Consider the following 27041-nt stretch of genomic DNA (forward strand, 5'->3'; position numbering starts at 1 on the left):
TTAGCTGGGAAAGGTGAAGAGGAAAGGAGGGTTTCAGGCAGAGGAACCAGCACATGCAAAGGCCCAGGGGCTGGCCCAAGGGGAAGCTTCCAAGAGTTCAGGAAGAGGAAGACACCAGAGCCCCGCAGGGACTAGTACAGGCAGCGCCTTGGGCACCAGACAAAGGAGAGGGCACAGCAGATGTGGCCTAAACAGCCAGCACAGCAGCCCAGATCCTGCAGTCTTTCCCATCCTCCCAACTGGCCTGTGAGCTGTGTGACCTTGGGAAGGTTACTTCCCCTCTCAGTTTTCCCTCCCAATGAAATAGGGACCGTGATACCTATTATGCCGAGGGTTTATGAAGCTTTAGAGAAAATCTATCGCCTGCTTGTGAAAGGTCTGTACCAGACCCCTGTCCATAAATGGTGGTCACTCTTATTCTCAATACAGCCTGTGGCATTCCTGGATTTTCCCATTATTTCCTGTTGCCTGGTCATTTGTCACTGCTGAAACTTGGTAGTAAACAAGTGAGCAAATCTTAAACTGAGAGAAGCCCATCGATGTCTTTATTATTTTCCTCTGATTTGGGAAAAGACTAGAGGATCCTACAGGAACCTAGCTGGAGAACCACTCGACCAAAAGAAACATAAAGGAGTGTCTAACAAACATGGCATCCATGCAACAGGTCCTGGTTTCTGAATGTGCCAGAAGCCAAAGAATATAGAACATATTCACCTGTAACTGGAAACTTCAAAAGGAATATGGATAGTGGGAAATGCATACAATGGAAGGGAGTATTCATTAGGAGGGGTGCTAGGGCAGCTTTTGGGGTGCTAGGAATGTTCGTTGCTTGACTTGAGTAAGGGTTACACACACGTTTAGTTTGTGATAATTCATCAAGCTGTACCTTTCCTTGGGCGCTTTACGTGTGTTAGAGCCCCAGGGTGGCATAAAGAGTTAAGCCCTGGGCTTCCAACTGAAAGGTTGGTGGTTCACCAGAGGTTCCTTGGAAGAAAGGTCTGGCTATTTACTTTTGAAAGATCAGCAGAGTTCTAGACTTACACACATGGAGTCGGAGTCAAATCGACGGCAACTGGTTTGGTTTCTTTGGTTCTCTATGTATATTATTATAAAATAATATCATATTATTATTATAAAAAGTTCTTAAAAGGTAACCAAAAGTGATCAAGATAATAATGTAGAGGGTAGTTTATAAATATACAAATATAATGTGAACACAAAGAAAGGTCTTTGGGAGGAATCTGGCAATTGCCAAAAACTTTAAAGTAGAGGGTCAGTGAAAAAGAGGAAGACCCTCAATGAGATGGATTGACACAGTGGTTGCAACAACGGGCTCAAACATGGCAATGATTGTGAGCGTGGGGCAGGACTGGGCAGTGTTTCATTCTGTTGTACACAGGGTCGCTATGAGTCAGAACCTACTGGAGGGCACCTAACAATACTACATATGCCTTTACCTTTGGCCCAGTGATCTTCCACACAATATATATGCAAGGTCGCTCATCGCAGTGTCATTTGTATTATAAAACACAACACAAAGCTGTAATAATTAACCCAGTATGGCACAGGTATGAGGGTGAACAAATGACCACAAATAATCCACATGATACATATGTATGATTTTTGTTGGTATCGCTTAACCTTGAGGAAGAAAACAACCGTTAATCAGAATTGCCAGCATTTGGGGAAAGATATACAGAGAGACACAGTTGGGGAGAAGGGAAGGGATTTTCAGGGAGAAGGAGGTGCTATCAGAGGGACCCGTCTTTGGACTGACCCCTCTAGGCTACTCGCCCCAGGACCTCTGAGTGTGGAGAAGGATGGTGGGAATGGAGGGTTGGCTGCCCAAGAACATCCACTCCCCACAGGCAGCCTAGCCCAAGGACTGTGGTCTCAGATGCTCTTTAGTCAGTAGGCTCACTAAGGGAAGGGTTCACCATAGCAACTGTCTCCTTTTTTTTCCCCCTGCCACTCCCCCTTGCACACTAGGCCCAGGTCTCACAAGAAGCCTCAGGCCAGCAGCTGGGGCCATGCTTGCCCTTAAACCCCTCCTTCACCTGATGCCTTCCCACCTCTGATGCACCTTCCATCTCTGCCTGGCCCCTCCCCCTCCCCCAGTCCAGTCTTTCAGCCCCCAGGGCCCAGGAGATGTGGGGATGCTATTCATCCAAGTGGTTCCTGCCATCAGGCAGAAGGTCCACAGTGGACAAGTACTTACGGTTCACTTTTGTACACATGTGCTTTACACTCACCCACACACAATTTTTAAATTCTTATGGAAACCTCATTAACACCTCCCCCCAGTACACCCTGAGATACCAGTCTGAGAAACACTAAATTAGAGCAAAGAGCCTAGCCTTTGCTCAGATCTGACTCAGACCCCAGCTTTGCCATGAACTTGCAGTGTGACCGTTGGACAAGTCCCCGTCCCTCTATGAGCCTCAGTTTATTCAGCCCTCAAGTGGGATGTTGGTACCGTTGCCAAGGCCAACTGCCACTTTGAATGGGAAAGGATTTTGTGAGCTCTGACGTACTTCGGGACCCAAGGTTCATCCAGAAATAGGCCCTGCTAATAGAGGTGAGCTTCCCACTGCGGGAACTCCCCCTCCCAGGACTGGGAGTTGGGGGACCCAGAAACTCTCCTGGGTCTGCCCTAAACCTGCTGTGTGCCCTTAACTAAAGCCCTTTTCCTCTCTGGGTCTCGGTTTCCCCATCTGCAAAGTGGGAGGTAGGGTGATCATCCTAATGTTCACTAAGGTTCCTCTTGGTTCTGTCTCACTTGATCACACAGAGAGGCTGAATGACTTGCCCAAGGTCACACAGCCAGTAAGTCATGGAGAGCCAGACTCCAAGACCAGTGCTGTTTCTCCCATCCCACAGCTGCTTGCACAGAACAAAGGGTCCTTGCTCCATCCCACAGTCTGCCCTCGACACCCCACCAAGCTATGCCCCTCAAATTACCATATCAACTGAGGAGATTGGGGTGATAAACATCAGAAACTGACTAAAAGCCCAACAGTAGATTTAAGGGAAGGAAGTCCCAGGATGGGGAAAGAATGAACACTTAGCATGAGTACTCCTCAGGGAATGACTGGAAAGGGTATCTCTGGCAAGCTCAGTGCAGAGCCTGTGGACTTCCTGTCTAGTGTACTGCCTGGGAATGATTCATCTCCAACCACCCTCTGCCTGTGTGCCTCCAGTCAAATTTCAAATTCCCTGAGACTCCTCTTTAAAAAATAAAAATAATTTTTTTATTTTGGTAAAAATACATGCAGCCAAAGATAAACCATTTCAACAATTTCTATATGTACAACTCGGTGACATTGGTTACATTCTTCAAGTTGTGCTACCATTCTCATTATCTTTTCCAAATTATTCTACAACAATTATCTTAAACTCACTGCCCCCTAAGCTTCCCATTCAACCTTTCAATTTGATCTCACATAATTCTTTAAAAGAGCACAATGCTCAAGGCAGACATACTTTACTAATTAATAGAAATTATTTTTTGGTTCAAAGAAGACTTCAGGGGATTGTCTTGGTTTGAGATTTAAAATTTAAAGATTAACTCATGACAATAGATTTGGGGGTTCCTCTAGCCTCAATGGCTCCAGAAAGTCTGGATTCCATTCTCTCATTCTCTTTCTCTCTTTTTAAATAATATTTTACTGTGTTTTCTGTGAAAGTTTGCACAGCAGTTTAGGTTCCCATTTAAGAATTTCTACACAAATTGTTCAGTGACATTGGTTACATTCTTCACAATGTGTGAACATTCTCATTATTCTGGTTATGGATATCCCATTTCCATTAATCTAGTTTCCCTGCCCCCTTACAGTCTTGTCTTTGTTTTAAAGTAATGTTGCCCATTTGGTCGCATATAGGTGATGTTTAAAGGAGCACAGTACTTACACGTGGTATTAATTATTTAGTGAGCCAATCTGTTATTTAGCTACAAGGTGACCTCAGGGGTTGTTTCGGTTCAAGGTTTGAAGAGTACCTCAGGGCACTGGTCTCAGGGAGTCCTCTAGTCTCAACCAGTTCAGTCAAGTCTGTTTTTGTTTGTTTGGTTAGTTGGTTGTTTTTTTTAAGGAATTTGAGGTTCTGTTCCACATTTTTCTGCATTGAACTGTTTACCACATTTTTTGTTCCACATGTTCTGTCCGTCTATTGTGGCCCTAATTAGAATGGTCAGTAGTGGTAGCCGGGCACCATCTAGTTCTTCCGGTCTCAGGGTAGATGAGGCCATGGTTCATGTAGACTATTTGTCATGTAGACTAGTTTCTTGAGTCTTTGGTTTCCTTCTTTCTCTTTCACTCCAGATAAGTAAAGACCAATACTTGTATCTTAGACGGCCGCTCACAAGCTATGAAGACCCCAGGCACTACTCACCAAACAGAATATAGAACATAACTGTATGAACTATATTATGCCAATTGACCAAGATATTCCAAGAGATTATGGTCCCAATCCTTCAGACTCAGAAAATCAACCCTGCAAGGTGTTTGGTTGTATCTAAGAAGTATCTGTAATTGTGCCCCCCATGTGTTTTATTATATATATGAATATATGTGCATAGAGTCACATAGATGCATATACATATGCATACACATATATATACACACATATATACTCATAAAATTCAGCATTAATGGCTTGATATGCTTTACTCTAAAGAGTCCATTTAAAGCCCTCCCTTCTCTTCTTCCCATTACTTATATTTTAGAATCCTTTTTAAGTGATTCTCTTGCTTGGGCTGAGGAGGACAGCAGCCAGGGAGAAAGGTTGGGATGACGAGGCTCGTAAAGTCATTTGTACAAAAACTTCCCTTTAGGAGGCTTAAAACCCTTCACATATGGAAACCATAGAGGTGGAACAGACCTTAATTCAGGGGCCCCAATCCCTTATTTTTATAGAGATTCAAAATGAGTTTAGGGGACATTTAGGGATGTGTCCTAGGACAGAGCCAGTGTGTTACAAAGCTAGTATTCAAATCTGGTGTTCTTTGAAGACTCTGTGTTGCTCCGGGGCATGCGTTACTGTCTGGGTCCTCTTTGAAAAATGTCAAGGCAAAACATTATTATCTTTACTTTAAAATGGGGAAAGCCAAAGCACAGAGAAAGAATTTCCCAATGTTAACCCCCTGTGGCAAAGCCAGTTAGGACAGTATGTTTCTCACAGCACTCCTAAACTATTTGAGATGTATCATACTGGCCTTAAGGGCATCCAGTCCCTTGACCCCAGCCATCCCAGGGTTCCTGTTTCTGCTTCTTTTATACTACTCTCCAACCTATCCCCCACTCCTTCCTACCATTTAGTTCTTTGTCTCCTTATACCCAAGTTGTGTCCTGTATTTCTCCTTTGCTAGGTTTTTTTGCTCCCAGTGTACCTGGAACTCTGTTCAAGATCTCCTGGAATTTTCCCTTAGGCAACCCAGACCTAACCCATGTTCCTAAAGAACCAACGCTGGTGTCATTTCCAAATATTCCCCAGCCTAGTTTGGTGTAGTAAAAACAGAACTGGTCTGGGGCTGGAGATCAAGTCCTGGTGCAGTCACTTTCTAACAAACATGAAGTCTGTGTGCTCTTATGCCAAGTTCCTTCCAACTCTAGAATGTTAACTCTTCATAAAATTTGCAGAGAGGAACTTTAAGAAAGAATCAGTGAATTGAAGCATCAACCGTCGTTTTAAAAGGCTCAGGCTTCTTGGAAGCTTAAATCTTTAGTTCAGCTTTGGAGCTGGGACTTGTCTCTGCATTCCAACCATGGTGGGAGCTGTGCAGCCTGACTGTGCTTCAGCTTGCTCGTGGGACTGGCGCCTGCTGGTAAAGTAGGACCGCTGGGTATTCTGCGGTACAAGGAATGCTGCGTAATTGGAAAATGAATTTTAAAACACACAATTTTCTTTTCTGCCAAATTGGCTTGGGCATATTTAGTAAACAAATCCAGGGATACTTGTAGCTAGGTGAATGCTGTCTTGGTTTTCTGCGTTGTGTGACTATCCTGTCTGTTGTGACTACTCCAGAGCTTAAGTGCCTTAAGAGCAGAAACGTAAATGACAGTGTTGGCCAGTGGGTTGCTATTTAATAAATATTAAATGATATTGACAACAAATCCTGTACCTTCTGATTTTAAGTCCAGTATTTAGAACCTATAGCCCCATGGGACTCGAGGTCACTATTGTTAACTGAATAATTTGTGAAAGTATGATGAAAATAAATTTCATAGAAAGTTGACCAGTCAAAAAAAAAGTCATAAAATTCATAAAATATACATACATAAAATTCATCAAATCAAACACATTGCTGTCAAGTCGATTCCAACTCATAGTGACCCTATAGGAGACAGTAGAACTGCCCCGTAGGGTGTCCAAGGTTGTACCTTTACGGAAGCAGACTGTCACATCTTTCTGCTGCAGAGAGCCTGGTGGGCTGGAACCTCCGACCTTGTGGTTAGCAGCCAAGTGCTTAACTACTGCGCCACCAGGGCTCCCTCACATCTACACACTTATACACACATATGCTTACGTACATACATTCCCGCACGTGTAGTTTTCGGTAGTTTTTGCTGTTCTTCCCAAGACTCTGGATTACCCAGCCTGCAGTCAGGTATCTGCTAACACCAGCGAGTCAGCTGTGGTCAGAGGACAGGGTGCATAATTCATAACTGGCCAGTGGGAGACCTCGTAGTGACGGCCACCCCAGTTTGTGTCTATGACACCCATTCTCACCCCCAGACATTTACACAAGCTATTGCCATCCCACTAGAGGAAAACAGGAGAGAGTTGCCAGAACAAGGAATAGAACTAAAGGTATATTTGTGTTTCCCCAAACCTGCCGTTGGGGTCATAGTTTACAACCAGTTGTCGAGTTGACTCTGACTCATGGTGACCTCATGTGTGTCAGAGTAGAACTGTGCTCCACAGAGTTTTCAGTGACTGATTTTTCAGATGTAGATTACCAGGCCTTTCTTCTGAGGCATCTCTGGGTGGACTTGAACCTCTAACCTTTCAGTTAGCAACCATGTGTGTTAACCATTTGCACTACCCAGGAACTCCTACCTTTACAAGCACTGTGATAATAGGGACCTGACTCAATGTGGCTGCAGGGACAGAGGGTTGAGGGAAATACATGCAGGCCTGGCCCAGTCCACAAACATTTGCCTCCGAAGAAACCAAACTTGCCTTAGCCCTGGGAGGCTCTGTTCTAGTGCGCCTTCCAACAGGTACGACCTAACTCACACACTCGGAATGAAGATAATAAAAACTAGCTGACATTTTTTGAGGTACTCTACTAGGTATCTAACATGCACCTCTCATGCAATGGGTGTTTTGTTGTTGTTAGGTGCTGTTGAGTCAGTTCCGACTCATAGCAACCTTATAGGACAGAGTAGAACTGACCCATAGGGTTTCCAAGGAGTGGCTGGTGGATTCGAATCGCTGACCCTTTGGTTAGCAGGCAAGCTCTTTAACCACTGCACCACCAGGGCTCCCATGTAATGGTAGGTATTATCGATAGCCCCATTTTGCAGGTGAGGAAACTCAGGCTCTGAGGATTAAGTGACTCATCCATGGTCACATAGCTAGTAAGAAGCAGAGATTGAATTTGAACCCAGGAAGCTAGACTCTTAAAACACTCAGCTGCAGGAGCTGTGAGGTGCCCCAGACCACATCTAGGGTACATAACCATTTAGCAGATGGGAAATCCAGGCCCCTGAGGAGGAAAAGCTTGGGGGTGTGCAGTATGGAGTTCCCACCATGCATTAGCTCATTGGCTCTCCATAGCCAAGGAGCGTATTTTGCCCAGGGTCACACAGCTGGTGACTAGTAGAGCTGGGGTTCTAGCCAGGGCCCTCCCTCTCCCTAGGTCTCAGATTCGGCTTTGGCTCCTGCACCCTTGGGCTATGCTCTGCCTGTGGGGGCGAGGGCTCTGTCTACCTCCTGGCCAGCTGGCCTGGCCCAGTGGGGACCCTGCCCGAGCTCAGTGTGGCAGAAGCTGAGGGTACTCTGTGGGTGGCCAGAAGCCAACCCTCTGGAGGGGACCAATGCCTGGAGGAGGAGGAGCTGGCAGAAGAGGCTGGCACAGCAGCCTCCTGGGAGATGAGAGGCTGGGGGCTGGTAGGGCCTCAAAGGCTGGGGCAGCTTCTGCCCGATGTTGCCTCCCTACGGAAACCAGGGGTCAAGTCCTGTCTGCTCTCTGGGCCTCAGTTTCCCCATCTGTATATGAGGGGTTGGGCTCAATGGTTACTAAGTACCCTTTTAGCTCTAACACTAGGATGCCTGTTGTTGTAGTTGTTGTTAGGTGCTTTCGAGTTGGTTCCAACTCATAGGGACCCTGTGCACAACAGAATGAAACATTGCCCGGTTCTGAGCCATCCTTACAATCATTGTTATGCTTGAGCTCATTGTTGCAGCAGGATGCCTGTATTAGTCATCTACTGATTCGAAACAAATGACCAAGAACTTGTCACCTTAGAGCAACACCCACCTATTAGCTCGCAATTTCTGTAGGACAGAGGTCCAGGCAGGGCATAGCCAGGTCCCCTGCTCTGGTCTCACCAGGCTGAAATCAAGGTACTGGCTGGGCTGCGTTCTCATCCGGAGTCCAGGGTCCTCTTCCGAGCTCATATGGGGTTGGCAGAATTCAGCTTCTTAAGGGATAGGGCTGAGGTCCCCGTTTCCTTGCTGGCTATTGGCTGCAGAGTCACTCTCAGCTCCTATAGGCCGCCCTCAGGTCCCAGCCATCCTGCAGGTCCCATTTCCCTCACACCCTAATTCCAGTACATCCCCAAGTCCTGCCTATCCTATCATCAGAGCAGATCCAGAATCAACAGTCTGACACCCCCCCATCTCCTCCTGGCCCCAGCCTCCGGCATCTCCCCCTGGACTATGGTAGCAGCCTCCTCACTGGCCTCCCTGCCTCCACCTTCACTGCCCTGCAGCCCATTCTCAACTTCCCAGACAGAAGGGGCCTGTTAAAACATAGGTCTGATCCCTTCCTACCCAAACTCAGATCCCTCCTGTGGGCTCTGATAATAAAACCAATGTTCTCACCATGACCTACACGGCCCTACATGGCCCAGCCCCATTACACACATCCTACCCTCTCCCCTCACTCTCTCCACCCCTGCCACACTGACTCCATGCTGGTGCTCACACACACCAGGCTCACTCCCGCCTGGGTGCCCTGTAGACAGCCATGAGATGCCCCCGTCCTCCCTTCAGGCCCCTGGTCAGCGAGACCTCCCCTGAGCTTGTTCAAAAGCACAGTCCGTGTTTCTAATAGGGTTAAACATCCACTTACCATGAGACCCAACAATCCTACTCCTGAGTATCTACGCAAGGGAAATGACAACCTATATTCACACGAAAACCTGTACACGTAGTCTCTGACTTACAACTAGGTTCCTTCCAACAACTCTGTTGTAAGTTGATCCTAATGTAAGTGGAATGGCTCTTTTTTTTTTTTTTTAGTTTTAGTTATTCTTGCCTTTTATTATCAGTATTTTTATAAATCATAACACTGAACATCTACGAGTGAACATCTGAGAATGATAACATCAGCAAATTACACACTGCAACAGTGTATGTACTACGTATTACTAAAAATAAGATGCACCTAAATAAATAACTAGATGGTCATAAGTGCCCTTTGTCGTAACTTCAATACGTGGTAAGTCAGGGACTGCCTGGACGGGAATGCTCACAGTAGCGTTATTTGTAATAGCCAAAAAGTGGAAACAACCCAAACGTCCATCAATGGGTCAAATGGATAAAAATTATGCTACAGTCACACAATGGAATACTACTCAGCAATAAATAGGAACGAATTACTGGTACACGCAACAATGTGGATAAATCTCACGTGTAGTATGCTAATGAAAGAAGCCAGACGTTTACTTTGAAAGAAGCCAGACGTTTACTTTGTGATTTCATTTGTATGAACTCTAGAAAAGACAAATTTAGGAAAAATCATCGGTGGTTTCTCAGGTGGGGAGTGGGGTGGGCGTTGGGATTGATGCAAGGGGGTATGAAGGAAATTTAGGGGGGTATAGAAATGTTCTATAACTTGTTTGTTACGGTGGATACACAGACACGTAAAATATCAAAACTCATGGAACTATATACCCAAATGGGTCAATTTTTTCCTATCTCAATTATACCTCAGTAAAAATGAAAAAACCTGTGTTCTTTCATTCCCCTTTCCTGCTTTGGTTTCTCCTCAGCATTCCCACCATCTGGCTATTGTCTGTCTCCCCACTGGAATGTGATCCCCATGAAGGCAGGAAGTTTTATTTGTTTTGTTCGTTGCTGTACATTCAGTACGTCTAGAACTGTATTTGGCACACTAGAAAAGGACATCCTGGTTGGTAAGGTAGAGGGTCAGCGAAACTGAGGGAAACCCTCCATGAGATGAATTGGCACGATAGCCACAACAATGGACTCAAAACACAAAGGATCATGAAGATGGCACAGGATCGGGCAATGTTTTCCTGTCACACATGAGATCGCCACAAGTCAGACTCATTGACGACTAACAACAACAACAAGGTGCTCAATGAATATTTGAGGAACAATGAAGGAATGCATGCATGCATGAATTCAGTCCCTGCAGGTACAGAGTTAATTGCTGAGGATGGCTGCTTTGAAGTGTCCACACACCCACCTGGAGGCTGGAAGACAAACACCAGACGGGCAGGGCCTGCAAGACCGTGGGAAGCAGCAGCATTCTGTCGGGCCGCATCATCGCTCAGGCATTTTGGACGTCGCCATTCTCGGGCTGTCATGCCCACCACCAACCTGCGGGCGGCCCGGCTGGAACCTGGTGCCCATTGGCTGGGGTTTCCCGTGGGTGCTGTGTGTGTGGAAACCAAAATATTAACATAGAGGATAGAGCCACAAAACTAAACTGGGCAGAGCCTAGAATGTGGCCTGAGGTTGCCAGTGGGGCCATGGCTGGCTGAGCCTGCAAGCCTGGTGTTTTTCTTTTCGTCAGCTTCAACTTCCTCATCTACTTTCTTTCAGTTTATTTTAAATTGCTTTTTCTTTTTTTGCATAGATCATACATTCACATGGTTTAAAATTCAAATGGCACAGATGGTCTGTGCTCAACTACCGACCTTAAGGTTGGCAGTTCGAACCCACTCAGCAGCACCAATCTGCTTCCATAAAGACTACAGCCAAGAAAACCCTACGGAGCAGTTCTACTCCATAACACATGGGGTCGCCATGACTCAAAATCGACAACAGCAACGAGTTGGGTTGTTTTCCAACCAAAGGTAAAAAGCAAATCTCCCTCCGACTCCTCGCCCAGCCAGCTGGGCCCCCTCCCCAGAGGCACCCAAGGTGTCAGGTTCCCCGTATAACTCTGCAGGGGATTTGATGCCAGTACAAGTGTGCATGGATACATATTCTCGTTTCCAAGAATAGTAGCACAGAGTGCAGTGCGTGCTGTTCTGCACCTTGCTTTGTTCCCTGAACTGCGTGCTCTGCTAAATGCATCGCGTCCAGGGAGGGCGTCCTTGCTATTTCTGCCGGCTTAGTAGGATTCCATTGCACGGCTGGGTGGAGTCTATTAACCATTTTTTTTTATGGAAGGACATTTGCAATTGTTCGCTATTGCAAACGCTGGTATAATAATTAACATTATATCATTTGCGTGGGGTACTTTTAGATTCAAATTCTTAGTTGCCCACATTTAAACAGTGAGAGAATAACATACAATAACATTTATTGAGATTTCGGTTTTGTGTAAGTACTCACAGTCCTAGGTAATGACAGTGGGCTGGGGCTGGGGCTGGACTCCCCATCCCTCTCCTCTCACACAGCCCCACCTTGGTTTTGTCAAGGAGAGCACCCAGGCCCAGAAAGGGTGACACACCAGCCCGGGGGCACAACAGTCCCAGAGGGGTGAGCCTCCCCTTTCTCCCGGACTCTGCCCTCCCCGGCACTGTGACCTCGGGCTCATGGCTTCACCTCTCTGAGACTGCGTTGGAGGAGACGGTCATTGCACCCTCTTCACGAGGCATCAGAAAAGGAGGGGTGAGCAGCCGGGGAGGGCTTTGCTCTGTGCCAGGCACACGGGAGGTGCATGGGACTTGATTTATATTCATTCGTTGGCTTTTGTATGCTATTCTCCCATGGTTTAAATGTTTAAATATTAGCAACTAATTAAATGTTAAAAAAATAAAAAACCCTATGTAATGCATACATTGTTAGTCATGAGAATGTCCAGAATTAAGGGATTTGTCCAACCGGTGGACACTGAGGGATGGGGGCCAGTATGGGGGAGGTCTGGATGCTCAACAGGACAGCCAGTTGGGAAGTAGCAAAAGTAGAATTTGAACCCAGGCAGCCTGGCCCCAGGTGCTCTTAACCGCCACACACTATTAGAGGCCTGGGGGGCAGGGGGTGATGGAGTGCACTGTTTGGCAGTGAGGCTCAACTGGGGTCATGCCAGTCTACACACACACACACACACACACACTGGCACATCCTAACCTGGGGAAGGGGTGGGCCAAACCTAGATGTGAATTGTAGTAGCTGCACCAGGTCTTCAGTGTGTAACTAGGCATCTGCCCTCTCTGAGCCTCAGTGTTCCCGCTAATAGTTACTGTGCAGGGGTGAACTTAGACACAGACCCAGAGACAGCTTTGCAAGCTGCAAAGGCAGCAGGCATGTTGAGGATTAAGGGATTTGTCCTGCCAGTGGACGCTGAGGGAGGAAGGATAGGTGGGGAGGGAGGTCAGGGACATCAAACAGGCTCTTAAGAACCCCCAGGGCTGCCTGGCCCAGCTGTCAAGGACCTCTATCTCAGCCCAGCGCCAGGCTGGCAGGCTCCACACAGAGCTCCCTGGCTCCACCTGGACGCCACAGTTCGGGTGGGGGCCAAGCGAGGGGCTGGGCTATTTTCATCCCCAAGAGGACCTCAGCCTCGATAGGGAAAGGGCCCTGGCTCCCTTCCCCACAGGCCCCATCTCCTTCACAGCCGAGTCTTCCCTTCCCAAACCTAGAGCCACAAATTCCTTAGAGCACGGCTAGGGAAACCGAGTTACAGAGAGGCAAATAATCAACCTGGGTCACCTAGCTGAGATTTGAACCCAGACCTCTTAATTCCCAGGAGCCAGTTCTTCCCAGCATACAATTCGCTCACTTGTTTTCATTCATTCCTTCACCTAACAGGTGTTTATGGAATACCTACTATTCCTGGGTCCTGGGGACACAGTCGAGAGCAAAGCCAAGTCCCCATCTCCTGGAGCTGCAGTCTAGTGGGAGATATAGACAAGAAACGGATAGGGCCTCTGTTTAATAGATGCCAGAGGGGTGAAGCATGCTAGGAAGAAAAACTAACCAGAGTAAATCCAGACTTACTGGACAATTGAGACTGGAGGAATCACTGAAACTATTGTCCTGAGATACTCTTCAAGCCTTGAAGCAAAGCTTTCCCCTGAAGTCACCTTATAACTAAATAGCAGTTCAGCTCAAAAACTAAAGATTGTCACCCTTGAGTACTGCACTGTTCTAAAAAATTATCTGTATGAGACCACCCCCACGTGTCAGTTTGCCGTACTGTGGGGGCTTGTGTGTTGCTGTGATGCTGGAAGCTATACCACTAGTATTCAGATACCAGCAGGGTCACCCATGGAGAACAGGTTTCAGCTGAGCTTCCAGACTAAGACAGACTAGGAAGAAGGACCTGGCAGCCTACTTCTGAAAAGCATTAGCCAGTGAAAACCTTATGAATAGCAGCAGAACATTGTCTGATATAGTGCTGGAAGATGAGCCCCCCAGGTTGGAAGGCACTCAAATGATGACTGGGGAAGAGCTGCCTCCTCAAAGAAGAGTTGACCTTAATGACGTGGATGGAGTAAAGCTTTTGGCACCTTAATTTTCTGATGTGGCACAACTCAAAATGAGAAGGAAAAGCTGCAAACATCCATTAATAATTGGAACCTGGAATGTACGAAGTATGAATCTAGGAAAATTGGAAATTGTCAAAAATGAAATGGAATGCATAAATATCGATATCCTAGGCATTAGTGAGCTGAAATGGACTGGTACTGGCCATTTTAAATCAGACAATGATATAGTCTACTATGCTGGGAATGACAACTTGAAGAGAAATGGTGTTGCATTCATTGTCAAAAAGAATGTTTCAAGATCTATCCTGAAGCACAACACTGTCAGGGATAGGATAATATTTATACGCGTACAAGGAAGACCAGTTAATATGACTATTATTCAAATTTACGCACCCACCACTAGGGCCAAAGATGAAGAAATAGAAGATTTTTATCAGCTGCTACAGTCTGAAATTGATCAAACATGCAATCAAGATGCATTGATAATTACTGGCGATTGGAATGCAAAAGTTGGAAACAAAGAAGAAGGATCAGTAGCTGGAAAATATGGCCTTGGTGATAGAAACAATGCCAGAGATCAAATAATAGAATTTTGCAAGACCAACGACTCCTTCATTGAAAATACCTTCTTTTATCAACATAAACGGTGACTATACCCATGGACCTCACCACATGAATCACACAGAAATCAAATTGACTACATCTGTGGAAAGAGACAATGGAAATACTCAATATCATCAGTCAGAACAAGGCCAGGGGCTGACTGTGGAACAGACCATCAATTGCTCATATGCAAGTTAAAGCTGAAACTGAAGAAAATCAGAGCAAGTCCACGAGAGCCAAAATATGACCTTGAGTATATCCCACCTGAATTTAGAGACCATCTGAAGAATACCTTGACGCATTGAACACTAGTGATAGAAGACCAGGCGAGTTGTGGAATGACATCAAGGACATTATCCATGAAGAAAGTAAGAGGTCACTAAAAAGACAGGAAAGAAAGAAAAGACCGAGATGGGTGTCAGAGGAGACTCTGAAACTTGCTCTCTAACATTGAGCAGCTAAACCAAAAGGAAGAATTGATGAAGTAAAAGAACTGAACAGAAGATTTCAAAGGGCGTCTCGAGAAGACAAAGTAAAGTATTATAATGACATGTGCAAAGAGCTGCAGATGGAAAACCAAACGGGAAGAACACACTCAAGCCGAAAGAACTGAAGAAAAAATTCAAGCCTCGAGTTGCAATAGTGAAGGATTCTATGCGGGAAATATTAAATGACATAGGAAACATCAAAAGAAGATGGAAGGAATACACGGAGTCATTATACCAAAAAGAATTAGTCAATGTTCAACCATTTCAAGAGGTGGCATATGATCAGGGACCGGTGGTACTGAAGGAAGAAGTCCAAGCTGCTCTGAAGGCATTGGCGAAAAACAAGGCTCCAGGAATTGATGGCATATCAATTGAGACGTTTCAACAAACGGATGCAGCACTGGAGGTGCTCACTCGTCTATGCCAAGAAATATGGAAGACAGCTTCCTGGCCAACTGACTGGAAGAGATCCATATTTATGCCTATTCCCAAAAAAGGTGATCCAACGAATGTGGAAATCATAGAACAGTATCATTAATATCACACCCAAGCAAAATTTTGCTGAAGATCATTCAAAAACGGCCGCAGCAGTGTATCGACAGGGAACTGCCAGAAATTCAGGCCGGTTTCAGAAGAGGACGTGGAACCAGGGATATCATTGCTGATGTCAGATGGATCCTGGCCGAAAGCAGAGAATACCAGAAGGATGTTTCCCTGTGTTTTATTGACTATGCAAAGGCATCCAACTGTGTGGGTCATAACAAACTATGGATAACATTGCGAAGAATGGGAATCCCAGAACACTTAATTGTGCTCATGAGGAACCTTTACATAGATCAAGAGGCAGTTGTTCGGACAGAACAAGGGGATACTGATTGGTTTCAAGTCAGGAAAGGTGTGCTTCAGGGTTGCATTCTTTCACCATACCTATTCAACCTGTATGTTGAGCAAATAATACCAGAAGCTGAACTATATGAAGAGGAGCAGGGTATCAGTGTTGGAGGAAGACTCATTAACAACCTGCATTATGCAGATGACACAACCTTGCTTGCTGAAAATGAAGAGGACCTGAAGCACATACTAATGAAGATCAAAGACCACAGCCTTCAGTATGGATTGCACCTCAACATAAACAAAGAAAACAAAAATCCTCACAACTGGACCAGTGAGCAACATCATGATAAACAGAGAAAAGACTGAAGTTGTCAAGGATTTCATTTTACTTGGATCCACAATCAGCAGCCATGGAAGCAGCAGCCAAGAAATCAAAAGACTCATTGCACTTGGTAAATCTGCTGCAAAGGACCCCTTCAAGGTGTTGAAGAGCAAAGATGTCACCCTGAAGACTAAGGTGCGCCTGACCCAAACCATGGTATTTTCAATCGCATCATATGCATGTGAAAGCTGGACAATGAATAAGGAAGACCAAAGAAGAACTGACGCCTTTGAATTGTGGTGTTGGCGAAGAATATTGAATATACCACGGACTGCCAAAAGAACGAACAAATCTGTCTTGGAAAAAGTGCGGCCAGAATGCTGCTTAGAAGCAAGGATGGTAAGGCTGCATTTTACATACTTTGGACATGTTGTCAGGAGGGATCAGTCCCTGGAGAAGGACATCATGTTTGGCAGAGTACAGGGTCAGCAGAAAAGAGGAAAACCCTCAATGAGGTGGATTGACACAGTGGCTGCAACAATGAGCTCAAGCATAACAACAATTGCAAGGATGGCTCAGGACTGGGCAGTGTTTTGTTCTGTTGTGTATAGGGTCGCTATGAGTCGGAACCGACTCGACAGCACCTAACAACAACAACAACATATGAGACCAAATTGTCCACAGTTATTCTAAACATGGTTGAGAAGGTTGAAGGGGCAGTGAGACCAAGTTAATGGGAATGCAACAGCTAGAATGGAAATCATGAGAATGTTGACACAATGCAAAAAATGTAACCAATGTCTTTGAACACTATGTGTAGAAATTGTTGAATGGGAACCTGTTTTGCTGTGTATGCTTTCACCAAAAAAATACAACAAAATATTTAAAAAATAAAACAGATGCTGGTGGTTTAGTTGGGAGGTGGCCAGGCAGAGAAGGCCTCTCTGAGGAGCTGACATGTGGGCAGAGACCTGAATGAAATGACATAATGAGTCATGCAGATATCTGGGGTAGGATGGGTACTGGCAGAGGAAACAGCAAGTGCAAAGGCCCTGAGGCAGGAATGGGACAGCAAGGAAGCAGTGTGGCTTCAGAAGGATGGATAAAGGGGAGGTTGAAGGGAGAGCTGGAGGAGTAACAGGGAACCAGATCATTAGGGCCTTGTAGGCTACAGTAAGGCCTTTGGGTTTTATTTCAGGCTGCCTGGCAAAGGAGGCCTCACATTGCTCAAAGGTTTCACGGCCCCACAAAGTCTGGCCCTTGTGTTCCAGGTCCGGTTCCACCTACCTTCTCCCTGTTCCTCAAACCGACTCTTTTCACCACAGGGCCTTTGCACATGCTGTTTCCACAATCTGGAATCCTTTTCCGCTCCCATCCCCTATTCTCCTGATTAATGCCTACCCATCCTTCACATCTCAGCTCAAATATCTCAGGCTTCCCAAACCTGCCTGGCCAGTCAGAAATCCCTCCTTCCACTCTGGGTTGTCCTTCCTGGACCTAATCTTAGATCATAAGATTATCAGGATGATCAATTAATGTCTGTTCAGACCCTAGGCTGTGAGCTCCCCAAAGAAAGTGTTTTAGTCCATTTTGTTCACTGCTGCATCCCCAGGATGTGGCTGCCTGGCCCAGAGTAGGCCCTCAGTAAATATGCATCGCATTAACGAACAAATTAATAGCATAAGCACTTTATAAAGATCATCTCCTTTCAATCAATTTTACCCAGTTTACAGTAGCTCAAAGGTGAGGTGAAGTGGCAGAGCAAGGACTGGGACCCAGATTTGTCTGATTTCAAAGCTGGGTACTTTCCTCTACACTTTACCTGGAACACATAGGCTGTGGTAAATTGTTTGAAAATTGGCTGCAATACTTCCCCCATGCCTGTGCTCATGCCCTTTTGCAATGTGACTAAGAGACAGAGGCTATTTCTCTACCCCTTGAATCTGACTTGGCCTTGTGATTTTGTCTGGCCAATAGGGCATTAGTGATCATGGTGCAAGCAGAAGCTTAAAAAGCCTTGTGCGTTGGACATGCAACCCTGAGACCACTGTGTAAATGAGCCTGAGCTAGCCTCACGGAGGTGAACTGAGGCCCCCAGCAAACAGCCTGCCAACAGTCAGACATGTGAGTGAGCTCATCTGAGATAGCCAGCCTAGCTGATACAGATACCTGAGTGAGCATAGGCAAGACCAGAAGAACTGCCCCACTGAGCCCAGGCCAAACTGCAAAATTCCGGAATCATGGGCTGATAAACAATTGTTGTTTTAGGTCACTGGGTTTAGCATGGTTTGCTATGCAACAACAGTCATCTGGTGGACACACACTCTGCAGACAACACGTACACACCTATGTACACATGCACAAATGACCTTCCATAGAAGAAGCTGTCAGCACCCACACATACCCCTCATAGGTCGCATACAGACACACCCAGCCATCACCCTCCTAACCTCACATACCCCTCTGCTCAAACTACTGTCCAGGCTGCTCACATATTGATGTAAACACCAGCCTGGGAGTGGGAAGGCCGACGTTGCCCAAGCTCCCTGTTCCTGGCACTCACACCCTGCACAGTGCTGGGCATGGAAAAGGCACACAGCAGATTTTTTGTGGAATGAGTGCATGAATAGAGCAAAGGGCACAGGATGAGCTAGAGGTCGGCACCAGTGGGCAGATGGGAGAAAACCAGGTAGCCACAGATGGGGCGGGGGCCAGAGTTGGGAGCCTGCCTGTGAGAGGCCGTATAGTGTGTGGTTAAGAAAGAGCTGGACCTTGGAACCCAATCGCATGGATTCAAATCCTGCCCTTCTAGCTTCCTAGCTGTGTGCCCTTGGGCTAGTCACTTGGACTCTCTCAGCCTGTTTCCCCAACTATGAAATTGAGATGAAAATATTACCTCCCTCATTACTTCCCTCCAAGGGTTGTTGGGAGGATATCATATGATAACTCATGGAAGGTCTCAGCACGGCCCCTCGCACATGGTAATGGCTGTTCGCTGCCCCTATCCATCAGGACCCTCCTCCAATGGCACCTCCTCTGGGAAGCCCACCACCTGCTTGCCCCCGCCGCCATCCTAGCCCTCCACGAGTGCCTCCGAGGTAGGAGTGAGGGATCAGTGCTGTGTCCCCGCACCCGGAACACAGCCCCAGAGCACAGAGCTGGGAAGTGATTCCAGAATGACTGGATGGTCCCCAGTTTACAGAGGAGTAAATCTGGGCTCTCTGAGGTTCCTGGGAGGTGCTGAGGAGTTCCACAGGTAAATGAAGAGTGGGGGAGAAGGGGAAACCCGGGGGTGGGGTGGGGAGCAGCTTTAGTTTTTATCCTTTGAGAGACCCCCGAGGGCCGGGTCACTTCTCTCTGGCTGCAGTTGTGCCAGACGCAGCACCGGGCACACAGCAGGCGCTCACAAATGCTTATCCAGAGAGGTTTCACTGGTGCTTGAAGTTTTGTCTTTGAAATTGTTTCCACTGTTTTGTCGTTGTGGTTAGTTGCCGTGGAGTCGATTCTGACTCATGGCGACCCCATGTGTGCAGGGTAGAACTGCGCCATAGGGTTTTCAAGGCTGTGACCTTTTAGAAGCAAATCACTAGGCCTGTCTCCCGAGAAGCCACTGGGTGGGTTAGAGCCACCAACCTTTTGGCTAGTAGTTGAGAGTTTAACCATTTGCACCACCCAGGGACTCCATTAAAAAAAAAAAAACCATTGTCATGAGTGGATTCCGACTCATAGCGACTGTGTAGAAATGTTAAAATGCACTTAAAGGGCTTCAGGAAGGAAACTGGAACCAATAAATATATCTGCTCTGTGTGACTACAGGGAAGTGAAGGGTGTCAGAAGACTTAGGGTGAGTTAAGAGGAAGCTAAGCAAATAAAAAGGAAGGCAGGTAGTAACGGGGAAAAACAAACAAAACGTTGTACAAGAAAGGAAGTATAATCATAATACGCGACTTGGCTCGGCAGGGAGCAGTATTTATATAGTCGTAATATCACAAATGTTAAATATTCATGTAACGAAAAATTTCAATAAATGTAGATTGATAGGAGAGGGGGTTGAACAGAAGCGAAACCTTCCCTGAGAATAATAATTATAACAAAACACATTTTGACCACTTCTGGGTGATATTCATTATCCTAAGCACTTTACATGTTGAATCCTCACTACAACCCAATAACCTAAATGCTTTTATTACTCTTATTTTACAAATGAGGAAACTGAGGCACGAGAAGATTAAGACACTTGCCCAAGGTCATACCGCCAGTGTGGGGAAATGGCTGGGATCCAAACCCAGCAGTCAAGCTACAAAGGTCACACTTGTGAAGACATCAGGCCAGGAAGTCTGTCAACATCTGCCTAAAATTAATCAATCGAGAAACCAACGACATATTTAAAAATATGAAGGAAAGTACCAGAAGAAATAGCTAAGAGTTGAAAGTGGTTACCTTTGGAAAGCAGCATTGGGAGGGGGAGGGGCAGGGCAAAGAAATACTGCTTTTTGTTAGTGCTATTTTTTTTTTTAATGGTACTTTTAAGATCTGTGCATTTTGCTGTATGTAAATTTTATCTCCAAAAAAAATGTCAACAAACATTGGACTCTAGTGCTTAAGGGGAATGTATACTTTGGGAAAAAAAACAAAACTGTTTTTTGTGCTTAAGGGGAATGTGTACTTTCGGAAAAAAAAAAAAAAAACTCATTGTCGTTGAGTCGATTCTGACACCTAGAGACCCTATAGGACTCAGTAGAACTGCCCCATAGCAGAAATCCACCAAGGAGCAGCTGGTGGATTCGAACTGCTGACCTTTTGGTTAGCAGCCATAGCTTTTAACCGCTGCACCACCAGGGCAAAATATATTGTATTAGTGAATGGCTTAGAGGCATGGATAGATAGGGAGGTCCATGACAGAGCAAATAGACCGAAGTATTGACAATTGTGAGTCTAGGTAGTGAGTATATGAAAGTTCACTGTACAATTCTTTCAATTTTTCTATATGTTTGAATTTTTCTTAATAAAATGTTGGGGGCAATATATGCATGTATTATCTGAAAGCTAATATTAAGTTTGAAGAAAAACTCCTGGACAGGCTGCTCTGTCTTGAGCCCAGAGGGTCTCCAAGCCTTTCCATGTGCATGTCTCTCCAGTGGGCAGGTGTCGCCACACCCGTGCCTGTGTCCCCCCATCTGAGATCCCAGAGTCAGGGACCCCCAGTCTAATTCCTCATCCCCTCCGTCCTCTGCATTCTTAGGGCTTCAGGCAGAATGGGGTCCCCTCCCCCTCGTCCCCTTGAATGCCTCGGTAGCAGAACCATTACTCAGTATCTCACCAGGGCCAGGGACAGGGCCCTCTAGCTATATCCCAGCCCCTGTCAAAAGGGTAAACTGAGGCCAGCGGGCGGGGGGTACATCTCCCAGGGGCCCATCACACCTTCATGACAGAAAGGAGCAGCCAGGTGGCCTTCTCCCAAGCCCACGTATATATAATTAGCTGGTGGGAAATGGATCAGGAAGCAGGTCTCATCTTAGCCTAATTAGGGGCTAGGCAGCTGGGGCCACACTTGCCTGGAGGACCAGCTACAAGGCATGGCAGCCCCAGGAGATGGGGCAGCAGCTGCAGGCCCTCTGAGAGGCTGAAAAGCAGCAACTCCTGCTCAGAGAGGTAGAACAATAGAGGGGCTGTTTTGCAGAGCCCTGAGGCTGGCAGGCTGGCAGGTGGGGGAGCCCCGCATGGGAGGCTAGCAGGCTCCAGAATCCTGGGGAGGGGGAGCACTCTCAATCAGGCCTTGTTGGAAAAGTCAAGGCTCAGCCTGGAGGCTTCCACTTCCAAGAATCCTTTCCTGAACTTTTCCCAGCAAGGACATGGAAATGCCCTTCTCCTACCTCCTGGCCCAGCTCCTGGGAACAGCTCTGGTCTTAGCGCAGGAGTCCCTCAATGTTCCTCCTCTACATTATATGACCATTTATGTGCTTGCTGCTGACCACTTGCCCTTTCCCACCTCCTCCTTTCCCCCGGGCTAGGGCAGGGACAATGTCTATCTTCTTCACTGCTGGACACGCAGTAGGTGCTCAATAAAGCGGCCACAAGGAATGGCCCTAGGCTCCCAGGACTGGGGAGAAAGGTGGGTTACGTCGGGAGAATCAGGGATCCTAGTGCCGCTAGCTATGGAGTGTCCAGCAGGCCAGAGTGTGACCCCAGGATGTCCTGCAGACCTGCTGTGTGACAGGACTTCCTGCTCTAAGACAATACTCCTGGTGTCACCCGGAGAGTCAGTGAGAGGATGGTGTGAAGGGCCTGAGCCCAGCATTTACACCGCCTTCAGAAACAAGGGGTCTCCCCACTACCCGCCAGACCTGTGACCTGAACCTCAGTTTCTTCACATGTAAAATGCACCCACCTCCTTGGGTTGAGAGGTGTTGGGGAGGCTGGCAGGTCACTGCAGGGGGTAAAGCTTTAGCACAGAATTCCAGCAGGGCTCCCAGAGGGACTGCTCTTTGCCACACCAGGGGCCACTGGCTCTGCAGAGCCTGCTGGGATTGTCCTCCCTGACTTTATCACTCCTTTAGTGTGGGGACCCAGGAAGCCCAGGCCTGGCTCTGTTAAATCTACTGGGCACCTATGGGTAGGTCATTGTCTTCCCTGTGCCTCAGTCTCCCCATCTGTACCTTGCAGGGGTGGACTCCATTCTTGTGAGCTCAAGCACCATTATCTTCTAGAATCCAATTTCCCCTTCTTTCCCCAAACCACTCAGGTCCAGCCAAAGCCTCCAGAGACTGGTTGTAGACTGTCAGACAGACAGACAGCTGGGCTGACCTGGATGTTTGTCAACAGTCTGACGGAAATCTCCTCTTTATGCTTAAAATAAAAGCTACATCAAACCTGTCATCAGCTCCCCATTAGAGGTTCCTGTTTCTGAGTGCCACAGCCAAGGCAGCCTTTGGAAGAGGAAGTGCCACCCAGCCCCTCCCCACTCCCACCTCGGGTAGGGGGAAGGGGGACTAAAGCCAGAGGCCACCCTAGGCTTTCACCCTTTGTGTGCCAGACCCACGGCCTTAGCCCTCGCTGCTCCAGCAGGGAGGGTCTCCTCATGTACAGCAAACCTGATGGGAGATGGGAAGGAGCCGGACCTTCAAAGCCCAATGCCAGCCCCTCCTTCCTCTGTCCCCAGATGCTGGAATACAGGCACAAAAGACCCAGAACACAACCATATGCCAACCCAAAGAGGGCTGTGCCATCCAACTTTCCTGCTAAGGCCCTGATAGGGAAACTGGCTTGCCCAGGGTCAGCCAGAGTTGCCCAGGGTCATAAGGCCTTTGGTTTTGTGGTCTCCACCCCAAGTCACTCTTCCTCCAAGAACTCTCACTTTCAAGGCCCCCTCTATGGCCTGTGTGAGCTCAAGTTCAGGGTTTGCCTCTCTGAGCTTCCCATCCTCTTGGGAACTGGGCAGGAGGTAGAGAGGGTAGAACACAGACGGTCAGGGGAGAGTCCGTGTCTCCCTGTCAAACTTTCCATGCAGGCCCCGCTCCTGTAGGAAAAGACTCCTGGGACAAGCTCTACCAAGACTCACTCTGAGGCTGGACCTCAGTTTCCTCCACTGTGAAATAGGTTGATAGACTGCCAGTCTTCTAGAGGGCTTAGAAGGACCCCCCCTGCAGGGCAAGGTCAGGCCAGGCTAGCAGCTGAAATCCTGCCTCAGCAGATCCTGGGCTTAACAATGACTGAATTCGAAGGCCCACTGCACCCCACCCTACCTTTCGTGAACACAGAAGAGTCTAAAGACCTAGCTCTTGAGAAACAAGCATTTGTGTTTATTAACCAAGTCAAAGCAGTGCTGACTCCAAGCCAGTCCCTCCTATAGTCTACCCACCCAGGCCAAGCTGCCAAAGACCCTGGAGAACAGTGGATAGGCAACTTCTCCCTGCCCCTGCCCCAAGCAAGTTCCCAGGGAACCAGGACCCACTGGTTAAGAAAGAGGAAGTTAGCACATGATAGAGGCCAAGGAAGGAAGGAGGAAACAGAGCCTGTGGGTAGACAGGAGTTGTGAGATCCCATGATCCCTAACTTTGGGTGGGGAGGAAAAAGTGCCCCAATTCCAGCCAGAGGACAGGAACCAAGCAGGGGTACACGCATGTGAAAAACCCTGCATGTGTGGGGTACGGGTGGTCCAAGGTCAAGAGGCAACTCTCTCTAAGGTCAGTTCTTGCCAGATGGATGCTGGTCTAGTCTCTGAGCCTTTGCCTCCCTGTACCAAGTTCACTAGAGGCAGGGAATGGATCCAGGAGAGGTCAAGGGGCCAACTGCATCTATAAGATCAGTCCTGTGCAAATGCATTGTCCAGTGGCAGCCTAGCACTCCACCGCCGGGGTCTCCCTTGCCTGCCGCAACCCATACAGCCACTTGATCACGCGGGCATTGCGCTCCACCACCGACACGCCATAGGGGACACGGTCCCGGGCCCGGTCCTCAGCGGTGGCAGAGCTGCGACGGGAGCAGCCCCCCTCAGAGCTGCCTGGCCCAGCACTGGGCCCAGCCAGAGATACAATGTCTGAGCTGGCCCGCGCCAGGTGGGCCACACCCAGTCCCCGTGCCTCCTCTGGGTCCAGGCCACAGAAGTTAAAAAAGCGCTCAAGGTCAGCTGCTGCCCTGGAGAAGCGCTCACTCAGGTCCGACTTGGAGCGCTGCAAACCGGGTGGCCGGGCAGGGCTAGAGGCGGCAGCACTGCCTGGCGATGGGCAAGGTTGGGCAGATGAGGCGGGCAGGGGGCGGACATCCACTCGGCGGACCGCAGCCGTGCTGGGTGGTGGCCGTGGGGGGGTGGCTGGAAGGTCTTGACGGGTTCCTTCTGCCCGTCCAGGGATCCGGCTGGCCTCAACAGGGGACACGGGACTGTCACACAAGTTGATGAGGCTACTAAGGATGTCGAGGTCCAGCTGGGGCCGGCGACCAGGGCCGGGTAGGGCTCTGCGGCTAGGCGTGAGCACTGTGCGGCGAGTCCCAGGGCTGAAGAGTGGCTGTTTGGACAGCAGGGGCTGCACGGGCTCCTGGCGGGTGGTGGCCACGTGCAGGCTCTTGACATACTTGGCTTTGTCCGCCTCCAGGCGCTCCACAGCACTAGGTTTCCGGGCTCCACCATCTGCTGGCCGCCGCAGCAGGTAGCCAGGGACCTTGGTTCGCAGGCGGAAAGGTAGGGCCGGGGTGGCTGGGGACCCAGGGGCCAGTGTGTCCACAGGCATGGCTGTTACATAACCCACGGGCTTCAGTCTAAGGAGTCTGGAGAGATGAGGAGACAGATCCGGCAGAAAATTGGCAGCTGGATGCCGGTGACCGCTGCAGGGAAGGAAAGATAAAGAGGCTGAGCACACTCAGACAAAGGCTCAGCCAAGGCTGAGAGGCTGAAGGCTCTTTCCCTATTATAAGGTTAAGACCACACCCCTGCTTCCCAGTGAGCCAATCAGCAGGCAGAAAGCAACTGCTGCAGGGCCTGCGGCCCCGCCTACTCCCTTCCTCTTCAGCTGAGGCTGAGAGAGAAAAGGGTGCCAGGAGACAGAAGAGAGGCATGGGGCAGCCCAGCAGAAAAGACAGGGCAAGGCTGGTTTCAGGGGAGCAAAGCGGGTCCCCTGGCCCTGTGCTGGGAGCCAGCCGGCTCCACCTCAGTAGGTCCTCTCAACAATCCCATTTTGCAGATGGGAAAACTGAAACCTAGGAAGCAATTGCAGCTTGCTTAAGCCGATCCTGCGGTTCTGCCCCAGGAGGTCAGCTGGACCAGCCCCTTACCTCCATGCAGAGGTGTTGGCACAGGGGTTTCGGGGTTGGGTGACCAAGAGAAAGGGCTCCAGCCTCACACCCCAGCCAGGAGTCTGGTACCATCTCCGCCCCGCACCCATTCAGGCAGGAAGCTGCCCAGTGCCAGCCACCCGCCTAGACATGCCAGGCCCCAGGCACCAGAGCAGAGCTCCTGTGGAGAGGCGTGTAGAAAGTCCCTGACCCCACCCCAGTCAGTCCAGTCACCGTCAGCTTCCAGTATGGGACTTAAATGCCAGGCCCACAGTGATCTACAGATGCCGTCGGGTAGAAGCATCAGCCCTGAGCTATGCTGCTCCAAGAGAATTCAGAAATGCCCACAATCACACAGCCCTGCCAGATACATCCAGCAGACCCCCACCCACTGGGAGCCACAGGATGGGCACCCAGAAGCAGGACAGCTCATGCCCGAGTGTACAAGTATCCACATGGTCATCCAAGCATTAGCGCCTCGTGGCCCAAGGGTCGGACCACATCTGTCCCATTTCCAAGGAAGGCCCAGAGCCACAAAGCCCTGGCTATGGGACAGAAGAAAACTCATCAACCAAGTTCCCAGCCCTTCCTCTATAAAATGGAAGGGGTGCTTAGTTTAGAAGTCTCCCAAGAGGACTCGTGGGTCAGGCCATCTAGACCTCTGCTTTCCAAATCGACAGCCACTAGCCACAGGTTGCTGTATAACTTTAAATTCAAATTAAATAAAAATTTAAATTCAGTTCCCAAATCACACTAACCACACTTTAAGTGCTCAATAGCCACATGTGGCCAATGGCCCCCACACTAGACAGGCCAGATCTGAGCGCTCCCACCACCGCAGAAAGCTCTAGTGGACAGCCTCACCAAGATATTCAGAATTCCAGGTGAGAGGGAGTCTGGATTGGGGGACGGGGGGGCAGAGCTCCTACTGTGTGCCAGACATTTGACACTGTCCTCTCTTAAAGTTCTACAAGCCTGTGAGGTAAGTCACTGTCACCTTGTTTTACAGATGGAAAAACTGAGCCTCAGAGAAGTGAATCTCGGAGTTGATAGATAAGATACAAACTCCTAGGAAGCCTACCATGGCCACACTTATTTTAATATTGCACCCTGTCTCTCTCTACCACATGTTCAACATTCCTACCCTACTATTTTTTTTCTCATTATCGCTTA

General features: G+C 48.2%; 1 protein-coding gene across 4 annotated transcripts in view; it reads right to left on the bottom strand.

Annotated features, from left to right (window-relative positions):
• The window catches only part of FAM110A (family with sequence similarity 110 member A), a 38667-nt gene continuing 11626 nt past the window's right edge, over window positions 1-27041 (bottom strand). For 3 of the 4 annotated variants that reach the window (XM_010591588.3, XM_003411475.4, XM_064275905.1), the window contains one exon: window positions 1-25421. In XM_010591588.3, coding sequence (XP_010589890.1) covers window positions 24440-25327 — 888 coding nt within the window. In that variant the 5' untranslated portion in view covers window positions 25328-25421 and the 3' untranslated portion in view covers window positions 1-24439. The remainder of the gene's footprint in view (window positions 25422-27041) is intronic. The other variant, XR_010319235.1, reaches the window with a different exon arrangement.

This window comes from Loxodonta africana, chromosome 24 (assembly GCF_030014295.1).
Source record: "Loxodonta africana isolate mLoxAfr1 chromosome 24, mLoxAfr1.hap2, whole genome shotgun sequence".
Lineage (NCBI taxonomy): Eukaryota > Metazoa > Chordata > Mammalia > Proboscidea > Elephantidae > Loxodonta > Loxodonta africana.